Source organism: Anoplophora glabripennis, unplaced genomic scaffold, assembly GCF_000390285.2.
Source record: "Anoplophora glabripennis isolate ALB-LARVAE unplaced genomic scaffold, Agla_2.0 scaffold135, whole genome shotgun sequence".
In the NCBI taxonomy this organism is placed as follows: Eukaryota; Metazoa; Arthropoda; class Insecta; order Coleoptera; family Cerambycidae; genus Anoplophora; species Anoplophora glabripennis.
Window position 1 is genome coordinate 420,525 of NW_019416236.1, and position 22,182 is coordinate 442,706.

The 22,182-nt window shown below is 31.1% G+C and overlaps 2 protein-coding genes across 3 annotated transcripts in view; both read left to right on the plus strand.

Moving 5' to 3' along the window:
* The window catches only part of LOC108906682 (MATH and LRR domain-containing protein PFE0570w), a 353,179-nt gene that overhangs the window by 32,793 nt on the left and 298,204 nt on the right, over nt 1-22,182 (plus strand). The window lies entirely within an intron of this gene.
* Nucleotides 17,290-18,864, plus strand: LOC108906683 (tigger transposable element-derived protein 2-like). Its single transcript, XM_018710014.1, has one exon. It carries the CDS (start codon nt 17,392-17,394, stop codon nt 18,856-18,858), a length of 1,467 nt encoding a protein of 488 aa, XP_018565530.1. The 5' UTR covers nt 17,290-17,391; the 3' UTR covers nt 18,859-18,864.

Genomic DNA, 22,182 nt, shown 5'->3' on the forward strand with positions numbered 1-22,182 from the left:
GTTTTCACAACTTTAAATTAAGATATCTCGAAAATTTGACTTGATAGAGGTCGAATTCGGATTCAGCATGTTAAAAACCTTCGGAAAAATACAGGCATCTTATTGGTTTAAAATTTTGCCGGTCTCTGTTATCTTAACTTGTTTCATAAGTCATTTTGATGAATTCTGAAACATATTTGACACTCTTTGCAATGAAATAATTTAACTCAAAATCAAATTATATTTTCTGTAAGTAATTCGAATTATGATTTCTGAAGTAAGTAAACGAAAAGGCCAAATTGTGATCAGGTTACAAATAATATTTAATACTTAGGTGCTGCTATTATTTCCGCATGATGTAGATATTGCACAAGGAATTGAATTAGATTGACGTCTTGAAAATAAAAGATGTATAATAAATTTGTTTTCATTTATTATCTACCCTTAGTAGGATGGCATTTTTTTATTAAATATTCAAGCTCATAATATTTTATCATCAATTCAATATCAATTTCAGACGCTGCTTGCCGAGATAATAAGCACACATTCACAACATAACAGATACAAAATCCCTCAGCTTACATAAGTAAGAATTCTTTGATATTGGAGGATGTCGATGAAAGTGTATCAATTTTATATGATACAGCAGGGGAAATTCACAATAACGACTCCCCCTAACATCCACGATATGCATGTAACACAATCTCGAAGAACGAGATGATCCATCGGAACAGCACGTACGTAAGCTTTTAGAATTTCGGAGTGTGTGGCGTCGTGGGGATGATATTTGTATTTTAACATGTCGATATCGCCGAGTCCATGTCAGGAAGCGAATGGGTTCAAGGGTAGCTCCTTTCGATGAAAATAAACCAATTTAGATCAAGTAACTTTAGTACAATTCTTGCTTCCTTAAAAGGTTCGGGCCTTCAATATGTACTTTAAGATATATGTATTTTTTTTAGTCGAAGTTACTATCAAAATATTTAAAGGAATTTTCATACGTGAGGATTTTTGAGGTAGTAGAATATGAATATGAGCTCATTTTATACCTAAAACATAGAAGTCACTAAGAATAAGACCAAATAATCCTTTGCTTTTTTGTCTCATTTTTGCAATCCAGTTGTATTTTTCAAATGGCACTTTACCTATTTTTAAAAATATATGTTTATTTCGTAAAAATGCACCATTGCAGATATAAGTAATAACCAAAAATTTAAATTCACAGGATTATATTTTAGTTGGTGTTAACTTTTAATTGGGAGTAAGTTAGTTCAAATCGTAAAAAAATCATGACAATATACTACAGTGCATACGATATTTGTTGAGAATTTCAAGAAAATAAAGTTCTGTTACCGGAACTACTGTAACAATTTACTGGGGCAGGGGTGTGCCTTACAATTTTCCGCCAATGTCTTTCTACGTCGGGTATCGAATGCGGTTAATTCCAAGAAAGTGACGTAGTGGTGTTCCAGGAATTATATCTCAATAAATATCGTACAAAATGTATAGGTGTTGCAAAATGTTGTTCAGAGAATTCTAGAGCAAATTCTACATTCAAAAACACGAAAAAAATCCCATAAACATAGGTCCGCAAATTCTTCTTTTTCGAAATAGAGGTCGTCAAAAAAAATAAAAAAATATGTTTTTATTGATAATTTCTAAATTTTTCATTGAAAATTGTTTATATTTGGGTCAATACATTTATGACACGTAGAATATAATTTGGTATAATTGATTGCTTTTCAGACCCATCAAGAGCGTAGATATGGGGGAGTACCTACCTATTGATTTTTGATCAAAATCTACGCCACTTGTTTTTCTACTAGTTTTTACTTTATTTCTAGAAACCTTCTTTATTTTAGGTTTAGCAAAAAGGCACATCTGTCATTTAGAGAGCGGGTTTCAACCTATTGAAGATTTTTTCAAATCATGCTAATTTATCTATGAAACCGTTACCAATTAAAAAAAAAACATAGTTGGTGACTGTCACTGAAATATAATATGCGCTGACTATGGAGAAATAAATGACCCAAATTTAAACGATTTTCAATGAAAAATTTAGAAATTAATAAAAAATATTTGTTTTACATTTTTTTTGACATTCTCTATTTCGAAAAAGAAGCATTTGCGGGCCTACGTTTATAGAATTTATTTCGTATTTTTGGATGTAGAATCTGAATTCTCTGATCAACATTTTGCAACACCCTGTATACCGATACTATACTGTGCTAACACTATAGATCTGTATAACAAATGTATTTAACTAACGATTACAGAAAAAAATTAAATACATTTTTCTCTGGACTGGAGATAGATAGATAGATAGATAGATAGATAGATAGATAGATAGATAGATAGATATATTTATTAGTCCAACTAGAGCAATTACAGCTTTGCTATGGGATAAGTCAACTCTACATAATACAATATAATTGCATGTTAAAAAAAGGCATATAGCCCGATCCACATTAATTACAGTACAAACAATAAATAAATAAAATAATAAATACAATATAAACATATGATAATATACAACCTACAACAGATTAAAATTAAAATAAGCTAACAGCTATTGTCAAAAAATTCCTGAACGGAGTATGCACAAATTTTTAATAAATATATTTTAACATTTTTTCTAAATAGATGAAAGTTATTTATGTTTTTCAAATGTTGAGGTAAATGGTTAAATAACCTTAGTCCCAAAACATTGTGAGCTTTTAAAGTCATGCCGAGGCGTTTGAAGGGGACACAAAAATTATGTTTGTTACGAGTATCATGACAGTGGACAGATACATTTGTAGTAAAACGTTCTTTATTTTTATAAATATATAACAATATTTCGAAGATATACAAACTTTTCAACGGGAGAATACCAAATTCAGTGAATAAAGGGCGGCATGACTGGTTCGGAGGTACTCCAGCTATACATCTGACAATACGTTTCTGGGCAATGAAAACGCTATCTGCCCTACATGAACTTCCCCAAATAATAATTCCATATGCTAACCTTGATTGAACTTGTGCAAAATAAAAGGAAATTAACTGAGGTATTTCTAAAACATCCTTCAAAATTCTAGTTTGATAACACTTTGAATTTAATATATTGGTAAGTTTATTACAGTGACTCCCAAATGTCAAAGTTTCATCTAAAATGATGCCTAAAAACGAAACAGTATTACTTTTCTCGATACTGATATTATTAAACTTTATATTTAGGGAGGATGATATCCGACTTTGAGGTGTATGAAACATTATATAGTTTGTTTTAGCACTATTAAAGAATAAATAATTTTTACTAAACCATCTACATAAATCGGAAATATCTGCGTTTATGTTATTTTGAAGAGATATTTCACACTTATTTGAAAAGAGGAGCGAGGTATCGTCAGCATATTGCGAAACAGATGCACCAGGAATTATTTTTGGCAATTCATTAATATAAATAATAAACAGTATAGGCCCTAGAACAGAACCTTGGGGGACACCAATATCATTACTTAATATGGAAGATATATAAGTGGTTTTTTTATTACTTTCATATTTGTGTATTTTGACCATTTGCTTTCTTCCCCTTATATATGAAGAGAACCAAGCTTGTGCCAAACCTCTCATCCCATAAGCCTGGAGCTTTGTTAGTAGCAAGTCATGGTTAACACAATCAAAAGCCCGACTAAGATCGCAAAAAATTCCAGTCGGACTATTACTTGCTTCAATAGCATCCAATATTTCTTCATAAAAAGAGATTATAGCGGTCGTAGTCGAATGACCTTCACGAAAACCATGTTGATTTTCGTTAATGATTTTATTATTTTTCAAAAAAGTAAGCAACTGCGAGAGCATTGCATATTCAAAGATTTTTGAAATTACCGGGGGTACAGAAATAGGACGATAATTTTCCATATTTTCAACATCATTCTTCTTAAAAATGGGAGATACTAATGAGGTTTTTAATATCGAAGGAAAAACACCTTCTCTAAATGATTCATTAATAATGTGGGTCAACGGTTTCACAATATACTTCACAATTTTTTTTATAAGAGAGCCGGATATATCATCGGGACCAGCTGAAGTTTTATTTTTTAATTTGTGTTTAATAATAGAGAGAACGTCTTCCTCGTTTATGTAAGTTAGGAATATACTATTTGGAATCCTCATGAGATTAAAATTAATATGATTCTGTACATTTATCTTATTGACTATCTTATTTGGGGCATCTATAAAAAAACTATTAAATTGCTCAGAGACTTCTTGAGGATCCTTAATGATTGCGTCATTTACTACTATCCTGATATTTTTTTCCATTTTTTGTTTACCAGTTAGCTCGTTAATAACTTGCCATGTCGTCCTATTAATATTATTAGAACCATGTATTTTTTGCATATAAAACTTACTTTTCGTTTTTTTAATAAGTAGTCTATGGTTTTTCTTAGCATTTTTATATGTATCAGTCAGATTGCTATCAACGATTTGCATACGATACAGATCCTTTAAATTGAGACTAGATTCTTTAATAGCTTCGTTAACCCACTGTTTTCCGGTTCCTTTAGGTACACATTTGGAAACTCGTGGACAATTTGCATTAAAATGATACATGAGAATACTATGAAAGTTGTTAAATTTCGCCTCGGTACCATGAGCCTGGTAGGTATCAATCCACGATTCATTTGACAAGGCAGTAGCAAAACTGTTCATATTTACACTACCGGATAATCTAGTATCAAAATAAATGTTGTCACTATTTACAATGGTGTTATGTTTAATTGAAAAAAGAACCGTACGATGATCAGAAATTGTATTGTCGTGTACAGATGAATTACAGTACACATTGTTAGTGTATACGTGGTCAAGAATTGTCCGACTTGTACGACTTATTCTAGTTGGCTCAAATACTCTGGAACTAAGACCACACGAATCAAGCAATTGTGCAAAACAGTTCAGTTCACTTCTTGACATAGAGTTAGTGTTAAAATCACCCATCAAAAATACGTCATCTTTAAAATTACATATATCTAAGAGAAGATAGAGTTTATCAATAAAAGTTTTAAAATTCCCATCAGGAGATCTATAACAGTTTATTGCAGTGATACATTTTGATTCAGTACACCATTTCAAACCAGAAACCTCAATGTCTTGTTCTATACAGTATTTCGAAAGATTAGAGAATTTTAGCGTTATCTCAAAATCTCTGTCCACATAGAAAATATGGTTAACACAAAATAATGATTCAGGTGTCCTTAACGACCTCTATGTTTTAAGTAAAAGTTCATATTCACATTCGGCTGTTTTACTTTTTTGGGCAGCGCTCTATTTTATATTATTTAAATATATTCCATTACATTCGTCCACATTGCACCTCTTTGCAAACAAACTAATTTATAACTTTCCTGGCGTACTGTGCTTAACTAAAGCTCCTACTGAAAAATTTAGGATGCTTTGCCGTATCTAGTGGGAATGTTATACCGCTTGGTCCATAATCATACAGAAATTATAACCACAGAAGTAGTTTTTTAATTACTTTTACATTTTTTGTTGTTTTACAAAAATAAAACAATTAATTGTTGTGGCAGTAGTCAGTTTTGCCCTAACTAAAACTTTTATTAGGAAAATGTAAGCGCAAACGCCATTATTATACAAAATATTAGATAAGTTAGGTAATCCACTTATATCTAAACGTCTAGAAAGTAGTAGAATGTAATGATCTCTACTTTTTGACGATGAAAGGATTGTATTTCATACTTTGTTAAAATTTAGATCGTTAGGGCTATATTAGCAACGTTCACTATACATATTAAAAGTAGTCATAATTTATTTAAATGAACCATACATAATGCGTAAAGTTGTACGCTATATTCGCTTCGATACTCGGAGCCAAAGCAAATTTTATTTCTTGCTATATTTTTAACAGCTGTTACATATTGATAATCTAGCATAAAGTTCTGTATGATCGAAATGTTCACTGTTTTAACGTGGTGTGCTGAATGTGACTCTAATATCAGAATATACAAGAAACAATATTATCCTAAAGAAGTACACAATCATGGTACTATTGACATGTATAGTTATATAGAAAATATGACTGACTACAATTTGTGCCATGCACACTTTGTCCACAAACTGCATTTAAACTTTACTACAATTTTGTTAAATAAATAATAGTCTCAAAATTTCAAATGTTTTTAGAAACATTTCTATATATGTATAATAGCTCTTGCGTACACGATAAAACACGTTTGTATTTTTTACTGTAGTTTTATTCAGCTAATTCAAACAAATTCTTTTTTTTTAATTTTTCAAATTTGCTTGAATGAGCTTAATACCATTAAAATAGAGTAAAAAATGCAAGAGCTAATAATAAAACATGTTTTTTAAAAACGTTTGTAAATGTTTAATTTTCTAAAAGTTATTTGAGATACCGAAAAAAAATATATACAGACTGTTACAAATTCGCTTCTCACTACAGGGATCTCGGAAACAGTGAGAGGTACGAAGTAACTTAAATGGAGGCAAAGTTGCGTAATCAGGGGACCAACATTATGCCTCTAAAAAATTAAGGCTAACATGATTAGTTTTCGAAATATTTGAAAAAAAATCGAAATTTTGGAAATCCGTTTTTGTTTTATTTCAACCTTGTTTGAGGTGATATTGTAAAAAGAAGAACACTTACTAATGGCCACTTTTTGCCCTCTATCGAATAGCATAATCAATTTTTACATGTAACTTTTCATCTCTCCAGGACCATCATCAACTTAATTTTTTTAAAAACAACCCTAGAAATTTTATTACAATATTTGCGAGCCTTCATGGTCCCCAATACTGCATTGTCTCAGCCCGAACCAGATTCAGATGTTTTGTCTCGAAAAATTCATCTTCATTTAGATTTCTTTGTTTATTGAATTATCGTACACTGTAAGTGGCGTTAGAACCTGCGAAATCCATGTAGTTATCTAAACTATTACTACCACGCGTTACAATAAAACATTTATTATTATTAACTATTACCATCACTTGGTCATACATAACTCAATAAGTTCTTGCGTTAAAATTAAAACATTATTACAATTTTAATTTTGTTGTGAGAAATTAATTCTTAAAAATGCATATGAACCAAAACGCCAACTAAATATTATTCTTTAAAACATTTCAGTAAATGTTCAAAAACATTTTCGTTTTGGCAAAGGTTGAAAATGAAGATCAGCGTAATATTATCGGAATTTATCATATCCGTAACCGCAACTGTGAAAGAGCATGTCAGATGTATTTGTATGAATTTCCTGAAAAAAAAAAAAAAATAGATCGGAATTTGTTTGAATTTAGAGCACTCGAGAAGCCTAGAAATAACTATGGACACGGGAATAAAACTAATAATTTTTTATTTTAATGCGTGGTGGTTATAGTTTAAATAACTAGATGGATTTTACAGGGTCTAACTACACTTACAGTGTGCGATAATTCAATGAACAAAGAAATCTAAATAAAAAATATAGATTTTGGTACGAATATACTGAAGATGAATTTTTCGAGACAAAACGTCTGAGTCTGGTTCGGGCTGAGGCAGTACAGTATTGGAGGTCATGAAGGTTTGCAAAAATGTAATAAAATTACTAGGGTCGTATTTAAAAAAATTAAGTTGATGATGGTCCTGCAGAGACGAAACGTTACATATAAAAATTGGTTACGCCATTCGATAGACGGTAAAAAGTGGCTATGGAAAGCGTTCTTCTTTTTTCAATATCACCTCAAACAAGGCTGAAATGAAACAGAAACGGATTTCCAAAATATCGTTTTTTTTTCAAATATTTCGAAAACTAATCATGTTAGCCTTGATTTTTAGAGGCATAATGTTGGTCCCCTGATTACGCAACTTTGCCCCTATTTAAGCTAGTTTGTATCTCTTACCGTTTTCGAGATCCCTGTAATTTGTAACAGCCTGTATGCACAAATTAAAACACATTTTATTTAACCACTGACCTCTTACTGAGCATGTCAAGGTCAGACCTGTCTCAATGCATTTGAAGAATTTATGTACAAAAAATTAAATGAAAACAGCATTGTTGCAAAATACGTTTTAGTACAAGATTTTACTTAAATAGGCAAAAACCTAAAGTAAAGTTGTACTGTTTCATTTCTTCCAAAGCGCACCATAAAATTATACTTACAAATATGGTAGTTGAAAAACCTTTCTTTTTATTTGCAAATTATTGGATATATAACTGCAAAAATACTGAAGCATTTAATGTATAATTGAAACCCTAATTACTATTTTTATTAAATAAGAGAACACCTATCTGAATTATTTGCCAAAGTAATTAATATTAAAACAAACATTCCGGTTTACCGGTTTAACAAAAGTAAGATTAAATATTAAATCGAAAATAACCGATATGTAGTGTGCGTTACTTCTGAGTTCTAAGAAAATATACCGCGAAGTTTAATCCTCTGAGAATTTACTATGTTTAGGTACAAGGTGCAATGGCAATACACGTAACTCAAGTACGATTATATCTGGTTCATTAGGAGAAACATTTCTTAATTAGACAACCCTGCGATTCTAGATCTGTCTAATCAGATTACGCGGTTAGGGTAAAAAGTAAGGTAAACGAGATCATTAACTGTTCTTTAACAAAATAAACTTAATGAGAATTACTCATTTTCTCAATAAAATAAGCTATGATATATAGCAAACTTTTTAAATACCTAGTTATAGAAGTTATAATTGTGACAATATGCTATAGAAAACAATACATTTCTTTAGTAATTATCTATTTACTTATAGGCCGTCTATGTCAGAATAAGACATATTTAATTTATATTAGTGTTTAGAGGTTTGTATCTCCAGCGAACACTTCATAATACATCGTTGCAAGCCCCACTCGTAATCAGGTTAACGATCCTGCAATGTTGGTTGCCTGAGCTCGGCGGTCACGTGGCTTGTAAACATTTATGAAGGCTCTTCCTAGACGATTAATAAATATTTTTTGTATATCGTATTTTTATACATATAATTAATTAAGCAAAAGTTGAATAACGTATAAATATTTTTTTTTGCAGTTGTAAGTATCCCGAGGCTAAGGTCTGCCGTAATAAAGTAATTAATTTATTATTAGATATACAAGAAAAGAGGGTCCGTTTAAATGTTGACATTGCCCACAGTTTCAGAAGGGTGTCAGCCCGTCCGTGTCCAAAGAGCAGCGAGGTCGACGCCGCGCAGTCAGGTCTAAGAAAAGATACCTACAAAAAATTTATTTAAACAGTTATATTATACAGTTATATACGTTATAGACGTTCTGGGCAAGGGGCGCCCTATATCTGATAGTGTTATAAAGCCAATGTCGATAACCATCCCAAAAAATGTGTAACCATTAACAGCTGCCACGAAAATATGCAAATCAAACATAATTATCCCTTCGTATACCGTTGTAGATAAAGGCTTTTCTTAATTATAATGTGAAAAGTAGAATACGCTTGGACGTATAGGATGAGTCGGTTATTCATATTATTGCGCATCAACTATGCAATCAACATTTAGCGAGCATCACGATCGACGCTATATCATCTAAAGACATTGATATTTATTGCAAAATTACGAAATTTAATCTTATTTTATTACTTTATTTACCTGATTGTAAGAGTCGAATTATCAAGCTGTAAGTCTACATACAGGGTGTCCCTGAAAAGGATGGACAACGCTTGACCACAGGTTCCTTGGATGAAAATAAGACTATTTATTAGCTTAACTTATCTATATTCAAAAATGCACGCCTACTGAGATATAGCCTTCTAAATATAGAACAGGTAACCTAGTTTTTTTTCAAATAATTTGAAAATTGTTTTTCCTAGATACTTCAAATTTGGTACACATATTTTTTTATATAAGGGCAATGTAAATATAATTTGGTGAGAATACATATACAGGATGTTCTCTTACCAATGCCTGTGCGCCACGGGCTATCCCATAACTTTTTTGTGTAGACGCCAATGACGACAGAATTTATATTTTTAAAAATAAGCACTATTTTAGAAGATTTTTTGCCTCTTACAAAATTTTGATATCGTTTATGGATTTCGAGTAAAATTTTTTACACATTAAATAATATAAAATCAGTTTAAGATAATTAGAACAGTCTAGTACGAGGTGCCATATAACAAAGAAACGAATTCATAACAATAATTAAAAGGTTCAGTCTCAAGCGAGGTGTGATCTAATTTTATCTTTGTTTTTTTTAATTGCAATTTATACTTTTGCTGAACAAACTGATATGTTATTATATTTGGGTTATTGTGAAGGAAATTGTTGTGCTACTGTTTGAACATGTGCTGAATGATTTCCTAATTGAAGAATTCCAAATCACAAAACATTTGCTAATGCGGAAAGACGCCTTCGGGAAACAAGACGTTTTTTTACCTGTAACATTAAATCCTGGAACTATTCAGCTGGAAGAACAAATTTTGGAAAGGGTCGATGAAATTCCTCAGTTCAAAAAGTTTCATTAATAGAGTATTAAAAGACCAGTTATTACAGGTTACTATCCTAACAGGTGGATAGGTAGAGGAAATAATGCCCTTTTAAAATGGCCACCTCGATCCCCGGATCTAAACCCATGTAATTATTTCCTTTGAAAAGCGTAGAGGACCACAGTTTATAACTTTTCAGTAAATATAGAAAACGAATAATGGGAAAGAATACAACATGAAATTAATGTTATGAGAGGTAATGCACAATTATTGGACAAAATTCATTTTAATTTTCGAAGAACTAACACTTGCGTTTAAGAACAAGGAAGTCACTTTGAGCATTTACTGTAATATTATTTTAATGTGATTATAAAAAATATAAATTTAGGTTTATTTAAAATGTTAACGTTGACTTTCTTACATTATTAGTTGATATTGTTTATTTAAAATATTAATGTTGATTTTTATTTTATTGATTGATAATACTAAGCTAAAAATATATTGTTATTTTTTTAATGTGACGTTTTTCATTATTATTCCCTGCTTTGAGGCTGCAGTTATAAATTATTTTTTACAAATCGGAATATTTTCCTATATTTAATGTATAGAAAGGCCAATTTTACTCGAAATCCATAAACGATATGAAGAGCAAAAAAATCTTATAAAATAGTGCTTATTCTTAAAAATATTAAATTCTGGCATCACTGGCGTACACACAAAAAAATTACGAGATAGCCAGCGGCGCACAGGCACTAGAAAAAAACATCCTGTATATGTACCATCACCAAATTTTTTATTTACTTTGAACTTATTTAAAAAAATAAGTGTACCAAATTTGAAGTTTCTAAGAAAACTAGTTTCAAAAACTATTTGAAAAAAACTAGGTTATCTATTCTATATTAAGAAGGCTATATCTCAGTAGGCGTGTACTTTTATAGGTAAGTTAGGCTAAATAGTCCTATTTTCATCTAAGGAACCTGTGGTCAAGCGTTGTCCATCCTTTTCAGGGACATTTTGTATACAGGGTGTTACGAAATTCGCGGACACGGACTGTGTGATCATATTAAGTTAGATGAGGTTATAAAAAAGTGTCTTTATGATTTTTCAATCAGACCAGTATTTTTCGAGATATAGCAGTATCAAATATCCAAAAATAATAAAAATATATATTTATAAATTTCAATTTTCAATCATTAGATAAACAATTACGACAAACGAGTTACAACAATTGTTCAAAATTTCCACCGTCTGCTGTTAAACATACTTCAGCACATTGTGCTACTGCTCTAATGGGTTCGTATCACCTATGGTGTTATTTGCTGTATTGATTGAAATATGCGGTTCTGCATCTCATTCAAATTTGCCACGTTTTTAGGAAGCCCCAAAATAAAAAATCACATGGCGTTAGGTCTGGAGAACGAGGTGGCTAAGCAAATGGACGGTCTCTGCCAAGACAACCGCACTGCTGCACCTGCACGATTATTTGAAGCTCCGAGAGCCATCAGCATATCATAATATTCAGGAGATGAATAATTAATTGTGGCCTATTATTTTGCAGTTTGTATTGACGGGTACTTTTACTGTACTCTAATGAATATGTCAGAGTATTGATAAATGCTTTCTGAATTGTCATTAATTGTTACAGAGACGTCTGTTTCAAACAGTACCTACAACAAATAACGCCAGAGATGGTACGCAACTCCGTTCGAGCAGAAGCACAATGTGTTGAAGCATGTTTAGTAGCAGGTGGTGGAAATTTTGAACAATTCGTTTGTCATAATTGTTTATCAAATGATTAAAAATTGAAAATTTTTATTATTTTTGGATATTTAAAACTGCCGTATATCGAAAAATATCGGTCTGATTGAACAATGATAGAGACATTTTTTTATGACCTTATCTAGCTTAACATGATCCCACAGTTCGTGTCCGCGAATTTCGTAACACCCTGTATATGTCAAAATTAACACAAAACGTGTAGATCATCAATAAATTGAAGATGACCCACCCTGTGACAGTAGATCTGTAAAAATAACCACTTTCATCCCCCACCTCTTTGTCTGTTATTGCTTAATATACAATTAAAACAATCTTTAATAATTTTTGGGTATAAACATAGTAGGAAATAAACAAATGAATTATAATTTAATTTTGCAAATCATAAAACATTTATTGTATTGAATTCATTGATTTGTCAGTGCATACTAGATTTATGTCAATCTCTAGATGTAAATTATTATCAATTCTAATACAGAGAAGAGTTTGTAAAAATAACAAAATCTGTTTTTGTTATTTTGTTTGGATATCTGACCGTAGTTTTCTATTAGGATCAACTTTTCTTAATAACGATTGTCGATATTGTAAAAAATAAACGTACTTTACTCTTGACCAAAATTTACATTTTTCTAGAAACCTCGTATACCTACGACTGCAAAAAACTGAAATCTTATTACTTCAGTTTGGGTTTTAGGCCATGCAGAACTTTTTATTGAGAATAACTTTTTTTCATAAAACCAATAATAAAAAAGTTTCTCATATGGTGCCGACTTAATTGGATACACTGTAGAAACTCAAATCAGAAAAAAAGGATTTTCTCATTGCTCGCTGTATAAAGATCTAATTTGTTTCTCTTCGAAAATGTAAATTTTGAGATTGTAGTATGAAAGAGTGATAAGTAAAATAATTGTTGCTATCTAAAAACTTTCAAGTAAAATAGAAAAATGTATCATATAACAATTATTGCGAACAATAAATCATCTAAGGAAGCTGTGATGTTAATCTTCAGATATATGTTTTTTGAAACGCTCAAGGGTGATAGATACTCATGTATTAAAAAAAACAGATATTTATTGTTACAGTGCTACATACCAACGAATATACCTGATATGTAATGCATAGTGACGAATATAAATTAACTTGTAGACAACACCTGAAATAATCATCTTTTGTGCTTAGAAATATCCATACGTCGAGGTGAATATCATAGCTTTCCTTGATTTGTTTGATAATACATGATTATATATTTTTCAATTTTACTAAGAAACCATGTTCATTAGCAAAATTTTTCAGGAGCAATAATTTTTTCAACGATGATCACTCTTTCATGTTCGAAACTTATTTTTCCAAAAACCAAAAAAATTGTTGTATCAGTATACTTTTAGATAATTTAGTATCGACAATGCAACTAGTTTACAAGACACTAATAAAGTCCATAGCAAATAAGCCATCTTCAATTCTTTTTATCTTCATAATCAGTCAGAATTGACGCTTGGTTGATTTAAACTTGTTTTAACCAAGTAATAATTTGTAGAAGATTGGCAGTCGAAATGACACTTTGTATAATGCTTGCTCGCTAAGTAACTAATATCGTTGAGACTAACTCTTACTCCCTTTTCCAAACACTCAACTATTTTGATGGATCATTTGACAATTCAGAGCGGTCTAACAATAAATTCTAATAAACTCAATTGTAAAATGGAATAAAGTAAGTTTAATGAGGAATCGTTAAAAGCAATTTAATTACTTTTAGCATTCCTATCAAGTATGCATAGGACACCTACCGAGGCATTGCGGCATAGATTTCGTATATTCCATTTCATGAACTGGCGGTGTACAAAGGAAAACAGGGATAACAAACCGCGTGCAACTAATTGTAACATGCTGCGGACGTAAATTATTAACAATCGTTTTCAAAGCTAAACACCCAATGTTTGTGGGCATCTGGTCCAGATGGAAATTCTCAAAGCTAAATGATGCCGTTGCAAACGCAGAGCAAGATTGTTTGTGTGCTCATTAGCGGAGCTGAGGTTCAATTAATATGCAAATAATGTGCAGTGTAAACCGCATACAGAATGACGCTATAAACAAACAAAAGTAGAACTGTTGAATTGCTGAAACCTTCTTCCCACACGTGCCTGAAAATATTTTCGAAGTGAAACGAATATCGGATTAAGGCCATATATCTCTTATTTTAAAGCATTATACGATCTGCAATTAGGTTCCCAAAGCGCGTTAGTTGGATTTAAGCATCTTCTTTACGAAATACGTCTTACTTATCTAAATGTGAAGTCTCTAGAGACTAGAAGAATGCTTGGAGACATCATAATGACATAGAGGTTCTCCACGATAAATTCATAAAATCTTCGTCCGCAACAGGGATATGATACTACAAGGCCATGATTTAAAATTAAAGGAACATTTGTACGCTCGCACAAGACACTATTTCCTGCCATATGGTGTGTTTAATATATGGAACTCATTGGTGATGAACAATGTGATAATAGCTCCTGTGAACAATTTCAAATCAAGACTTGATCATTATCTAAACTTGGCCCATACTTAATTTTTTTAATAGTTATTTTTACACTTGTTTCATTTACCTGTATGCAGTTTCCACTCTAGCCACCAATGTAATAATAATAATAATAATAATTAATAATAATAATAATAATAATGTAGATGTCAGTAATTGTTTTTGTATTTTCTCTATAAAACTAGTAGATCTGTAAAGTATAAATCACTGCCAATCATGATGTTTTGGATACATTTATGTAAAATATGCTTGTAATTATTTTTCCAAAACAATTATGATTGATATAAAGATATAAGAAAACAAGTCTAGTATTTCTTGATTTCTAAATGTTTTAGTATACAGCTTTAAAAATATCGATTATAAGCTTGTGTCATCTATTTATTAGGGGGGCCCAAAAATGAATGTTCCTGTTAGTGCTATCGTGCTAAATCTAGTAGTTTCAAGTTTCTTTTGGTACCGTAGTACTTCCCTGACTGATTAGTACCTTGCAGCAGCCGACATTCGCATTATCTGCTGTGTTTGCGCTAAGTCTTGGTTGAGACACTATGTCAAGTAGTCGTTGGTCTCATTCGAATTATACCAGTGACCAATAACTTCACTACCTTGTTGGTAAAATGGTAAATATGTATTAATTTCTTACAAATTATCATTTACTTTTTGTTTCGTAATAATCAGTCGTATTCTGCTCTTTTGTCATGAGCCGATATTTAGGGTAGCAATATTGTTAAACTTATAACAACATTGCTAGCAAAAATGATATTCTGATCAGGTCTGTATAAGGATAATCTTAATCTTATACGGGCGAACAATCATTGCTAACCAGACATCTGAAGTTGGCTGGATGAAACGTGTAATGTTGTCTTAAATGTCATCAAAACAAAGAAAACATATATTTTTTCTATGGTACACTAATTCTACTTCTAAAAACACATTACAGTAATTAAGTAAATATAGTTATATAATAACTATGTAGTATCAGTACGGTATAATACTCGTATAATGATATTCCAATTTATTTCGACCATTAATTAAGCAAACAGTGGCGTTTCCTCATTATTAATAGAGAACGCGACATCATAACCATAACCTTACTTTTTATTTTGTCTTAGTTTTATGTACAAAATTGTAGATAGAAGTACATTTTCCTTTATATTTGTTTAAGTTAGTTAATAAGATGCATAACAAAAAAGAAATTAAAAAACAACTGGGGAACAAATGATAATTACAATATATATTAAGATAAACAAAATTTTAATAGCTGGCAAATGCCACACTCTCAAAGCCAAGGAATTAGAAGAAAAAAATGAAACTGAGTCGATTCGTTTCGGTCTGTGATCCTCAAACTGTTATTTAATTTAAATAACTTTACATTAAAATATGGGAGTTCAAATGAAATAGAGGCATCTCTCAAATTTCTCCGGTATAATTTCAGTATTTGTCTGTGAAAAAAAATGAAAGATATGTATCTATATATGAACATGACATAAGTACTTACTGTTTACTGATATTTTCAAAATTATCAATAAAATTACAATAAAATTAAATGATACAGGATCTATTTTCCTCATTTGGCAATTCATATTCTTAGCAACACTTTAACAACCACTCAAATCTTGTTGCTATCATAACAATAATCTTTAACAACATATCTTTAACAAGATTGTTAAAACTTGCTAACAGAATACAGATTGTAAAAATCATTGTTAGGTTCAACGTCAATATTTGAGATAGCAATGAATATTATTAAATGAAATATTTTACTAACGCAATACGGCTGATATCTGCTTTCATGGATCATTTTATCATCTGTTGTTTTGTTTTATAGATAGGTACCTACCTTAAATAATATTTTGAAAATTTAGTGTTACCTACACCCTTTACTGGTACCAAAAGTCCACTTGACATCACGCTGAAAGAGTTACTAGCATTTTCGCGGACCCTTGCATCTGTTTTTTTTTTCTCGCAAAATCTATAACTCCTAGGTATAGGGAATATTTAATAAAGCGACCCTCAAATTTCACATAGAATACGAAAATGCAATAAATAGGGTGTCCCATTTAAAATAACGAAGTTAGTTCGACTTCCGGTATAACCGGAAGTGCTGCAGAGTTGTATTCGCCCCAGGGACATTACCATGTTGCCAAAATTTTCAAATTTGGAGCAGACTTTCCTAGATATCGATCGACGCAGTTCCCGGTGGGACACCCTGTATACCTGATATTTAATCTAAAGTTTCATATTAATTTTGAGGCCCTGTGTAAAAATTAATTTAGTACGCCCTACACATTATTTAGTAAATACTTTTTAAAACATGCAATTAAAACATGTTTTATATTAGTATGAGTAAATTGCACGCAATTGCCGCGTTTAGTAAGTGATAAAATAACTTTTATTAGTACGTAGCGGTTGTGAGACCGAGAGTGGGGCGTTGAATATCCGAATATTGATTATTCGAACCCGATTGGTCGGTCCGGACAAACGAACACCGACGACGGATTAACGAAAGTTTCCTCTCACATTGTGGAACAGTGCGTGCGGTGACCTTGTTGACGTTATACGTGTTCATTCTATGTTTCATATCTTTCGTAGCTATTTTAATACTGTGTACGTATTGACTTTAATACAACTTATGCGTTGTTGGAATTACGATGAAACCTGCAACGAAAAGAAAACATAAAGTGTTATCGATTGAGGATAAAGTGAGGATTATTAAGAGACTCGAAAATGGCGAAAGCGGCGTATCACTTGCTAGGATTTATAATATTGGTAAAGCAACCATATCCGACATAAAGGCAAAGAAAGAAGAAGTTTTAAATTTTGCTTCCATTTTAAACAATACGGGTGGTTCTAAAGGAAGGAAAACTATGAAAAAAGCTAATTGTGAGAAATTAGAAGACGCCCTATATTTATGGTTTATACAAAAGCGGGAGCAAGACGAATACGTTTCTGGACCTCTATTGTGTAAAAAAGCGTTACAGTTAAATAAAGAACTTGCGGGACCACCAGAATTTAAAGCTAGTTCGGGATGGTTGAAGAATTTTAAATGTCGTCACGGCATAAAGTTCGCTAACCAAGGAGAAAGAGTGGCTCCCAATTTTCTTAAGGAAATTATGAAGGAAGGAAGTTTTTCCGAAGACGATGTGTACCAAGCAGATCAGACCAACCTATACTGGAAGGCGCTTCCACGAAAATTTCTAGCATCCCGAATGGGTAGGGGCTATAACTTTACAGTAAGCCAGCAACGTATTATTCTAATGTTCTGTGCAAATGTAAGTGGGCAGCATATTTTACCATTACTTGTGATCGGAAAATTTGAAACCCTAAAAAATTTGGAAGGAGTAACTTCCCCATCACTAGAATATAGAGCACAGAAGAATGCTGATATGGATGCTGACATTTTTTTGGATTGGTTCAGAGACTCCTTTATTCCAAACGTAAAAAATAGACGACTAATTGAAGGTAGAACTAATAAAGTGCTACTTCTTATTGACGATGTGCCAGTTCGTCCTCTTTTAGAACAACTGAATGCTGTTGACGATAATTTCATTGTCAAGGTTTTACCATCAGAAGATGTTTCATCCCTCCAGCCACTGAGGTACGATGTCTTACAAGAACTGAGTACGATGTATAAAAGCCAGTTTTTGCAGCAACTACTAGACAAAGATGAAGACAGTATAATTGAATTTTTAACAAAATTCTCACTAACGGATTGTTGTTATATGTTAGCAGATGCCTGGACTATTTTATCAAACGGGATTACACCTGAGCAGGATCTGGATAAGGTCTTACTTGAAACTGTAACTTTATTTCAAAAGATCCCTGGGTTTTCCGAATGTGGGCAAGATGATGCAATGGCGTGGCTCTATGATCACGACATTTTAGATGAAGAGGAAATTGTTGCTGCCCAGTATCAAGAACATGCCGTCGTTAAGCGAGAAGGTTCTGATAGCGAAGAACAAGAAGAAACCGGAAGTGGGCCTACTCACGTGGAGGCTTTCACGGCCCTTGAAACTACATTGGCGTGGTGTAAGCGACAGCCAGAATTCAGTTCTTCCGAAATATTAGTTCTGAAAAAAATAAGAGATGTGGCTGCGATGAAAATACAGTCGTCTTAATTTGAAATAAAGTATAGGTAGATTATTTTGTATTTATTTATTTTACTATTGAAATTAGAAAATATAAAATTCATATTTACATAACGTTCTACCTCCCTCGTATTTTTAAAAAATTTCCAAAAACTTATATTTATCTAAAGACAAAAAAGTTAATGGGAGATACATACAGTGTTTGTTAGTACAAAGTACTTTATTATTTATCACGTACATTTTCAGTTTTGAACACATTGTAGTACCCCTGCATTCAATTTTAAGCTTAATTATGGTAAATTAGTTACATTCACATATGTTTAATTATCCGAACCATTTACTTAACCGAACTACCTTGGACTCAATTGGATCCGGTTAGTATTAACAAATTCCTTACAGACTTAACTTAGTGAAACAGATACCTATATGATTGAAACTTAAAACCACCGCACTTTAAACATATGGAAAAAATAAAGTACGTAGGTAGTATTAAAAATATATTACAGTATCATTCTTATTAGTTAACTCATTGCTTTTTAGATAAAGAATTTGTGTAGCAAATATAATTTTAAATGTAATGCAATAGTTAAGAATAAAAAACATTGGCGTAGAAAATTTAAATTTTCTTGGGGTAGTAAGAAACATATTTCTTCTGAAATTTTCGCACATCTCATGATTGATTATATTTAAAATTGTATTTGTAAGAACAAATTCCTAACATTTTGTAAAAAAAAAAAATATATTTGGAATTATTTCCGATTTATTGAAAAGTGAAATAAGTTCATTTTAGAATAGTCCAATTAAATGGGCCTTTAAATCACTGTTTGGTCAACTTGCCTGAATTTTTTATATGTTAGTTTGAGGTAAGTATATAATAACAATAAGTGACAGTAATATTTTTGTCAACCCCCTGTCAGGGGTGAAAAAAGATTAAATAAAGGGTGTTTTCAAGATAATTCAAAAGGGGTAAGAGCTAGAAAAAGTAGTTTCTTATAAAAGTTGTAGAGCATAAGATTTTACATAAAAATAGTCTATTAACTTTTTCTTGTACTATTAAAATTAACAGAGTTAGGGAGACTAGAAGTTAAGGAATGATTTCAAAAAATTAAAAAATCATAACAAGCAGAAAGATGAATGAATTTTATATATGTATTTTTTTCAATCTAAAAATTTAAACTTTCGTTTCAGAGAAATAGATATTTTTTTCATTTTATTAAAAAAGTTATAACAATTTCAATTTTTTAATCGTTAATTTTTATAATTTAACACTAAAACTATTTTTTTCTATGCCATTCTATTGATTATTTAAAATAATCAAAAGTTGCTTTCGAAATTTTGTTTTACGACAAAGACAAAAAATCACGTTCACTTTGTGAAATTGTTATTGTAACTTTTTTATTACATATTAAAAAATATATATATTTTTCTAAAAAGATAGTTTACACTTTTTACAGTAGATTGAAAATAAAATAAAATAAAATTCATTCATTTTTTTGCTTGTTATGATTTTTTAAATTTCTGAAATCATCCCTTAACTACTAATTTCCCTCTGTTATTTTTATGTAGAATTTTATGCTCTACAACTTTTACAGGAAACTTTTTTCTCTGGCTCTTACCACTTTTGAGTTATCTTAAAAAACCCCTTTATTTAATTTTTTTTCACCCCTGGCCGGAGGTTGAAAAAAAATTACTGTCACTTATTGTTATTATATACCTCAAACTAACTTATATCAAAAATTCAGGCAAGTTGACTAACATTGCGATTAAAAGGCGCCGTATTCTTGAAATGGGGTATTCCATAAACGTAAATAATTTCAAATATTTAATAATTGAATAATCTAAAGCTTATCAAATAATAGGAATGTTATGTCGTGCCATCTGAGTATTTTCAAAGACGCCGCAGTAAAATGAATAAACAGGTACAAAAAACGATGAAACCATCAAGGTTTTAGGTACTGAAATCTACGAAAATACTAACTTTTTTAGATACAACTCCACATGTTAACATTCTTATAACATTTACTTGCTTAGTCCTACATATAAATTTGTTTATTTTTATTTGTAAGTACGTGAAAATAATTCTTAAAATGTGGGATTAGGATAATAGCAAACGCATGTTTTACAAACGCTTTTCAAGATTGCAGTACCTAAAAATGCCAGAAATTTGACTATTTCTCGGCCAGGGATGTGGTCACCTTAAAGGCCCATTTAATTGGACTAATAAAAAATAACTCGGAAATGATTTGTTTTTCCAGTAAAATGGAAGATAATTTTTCTTTGAAATGCAATTGGACATCAACTGAACTTACAAAATATTCAATGCCGTCGAAATTCTAACATTCTTAATAACAATGTCTCCCATATCTCTAGCACTAGTTGCACAAAAGTTATAGCATTTTATTATTCTTGACTGTTTTAAATTCTTTAAAAAACTTTAAATCATCTGCATTAAGGAGACACTCTGAAGAAGTTATTGGTGAAAGAACATTTATGTAGATTAAAAACAGCAAGGGACCAAGATTAGATCCCAGTGGTACACCTGATCTTGCCAAAAACAAATGTGAGTTACCATAATAATTTACATACTGCATGATTTGTTTGTTGAAGATATGAAATAAATAAATGTAATGTTCGATTGGTATTAGTGATACCATAAGAAATTAATTTCGCAAGTCGAAACTAATTTCGCAAGTGTCCACCTGAAATCCTTCCTCAAAAGATAATCTTACTTTATTAACAAACGTGACCAGATCGCAGCTTACAGAACCCATGCTATTCTTTACGAATTTGTACTTTTAAATGTAAATACATCTTTCTTTATATAGAATAAATTCATAAAGCTTTGTTATTTATAACTGCTATAGGTCTATAATTTGCTACAACATTACCATCACCCTTTTTATAAATAAAAAGGGATTAATTTTATTTCTTTAGAGCGTGGTGGAAAAAAGACGAATTAATTGACTTCTAAATTATTATAAGCAATGGATATATTAGATAATAATTTTTACATGCGTTAAAAATATGATGACATGGTATACCATCAGATCCGGCAGTGTTTCGACTTAAGTTTTTTAAAAGCTTGTTCCATTTCATTTAATGTAATATTAGTAAAAGGCAAAACGCAGAGAAGTTTTATATACAGTAGGTATGTCCGCGGATTGAGTTTACAAGAAGATAAATGGATCAAAAAGTGAAAGATACAAAAAAAAGGCATTCTTGATAAAAGTTTTTGCTTGTTTAGAAAATACGAATCACAATGACGAACTTCAATTTTGTTGTACAGGGTGGGTCAAAAACATAAAAATGCTATTTTGCATAAGAGTAAACATACCTTATTTTGCAAGATATGAA

Coding starts and splice junctions, on each gene's coding strand:
- LOC108906683 (XM_018710014.1), top strand. CDS start 17,392: ATGAAACCTGCAACGAAAAGAAAACATAAAGTGTTATCGATTGAGGAT.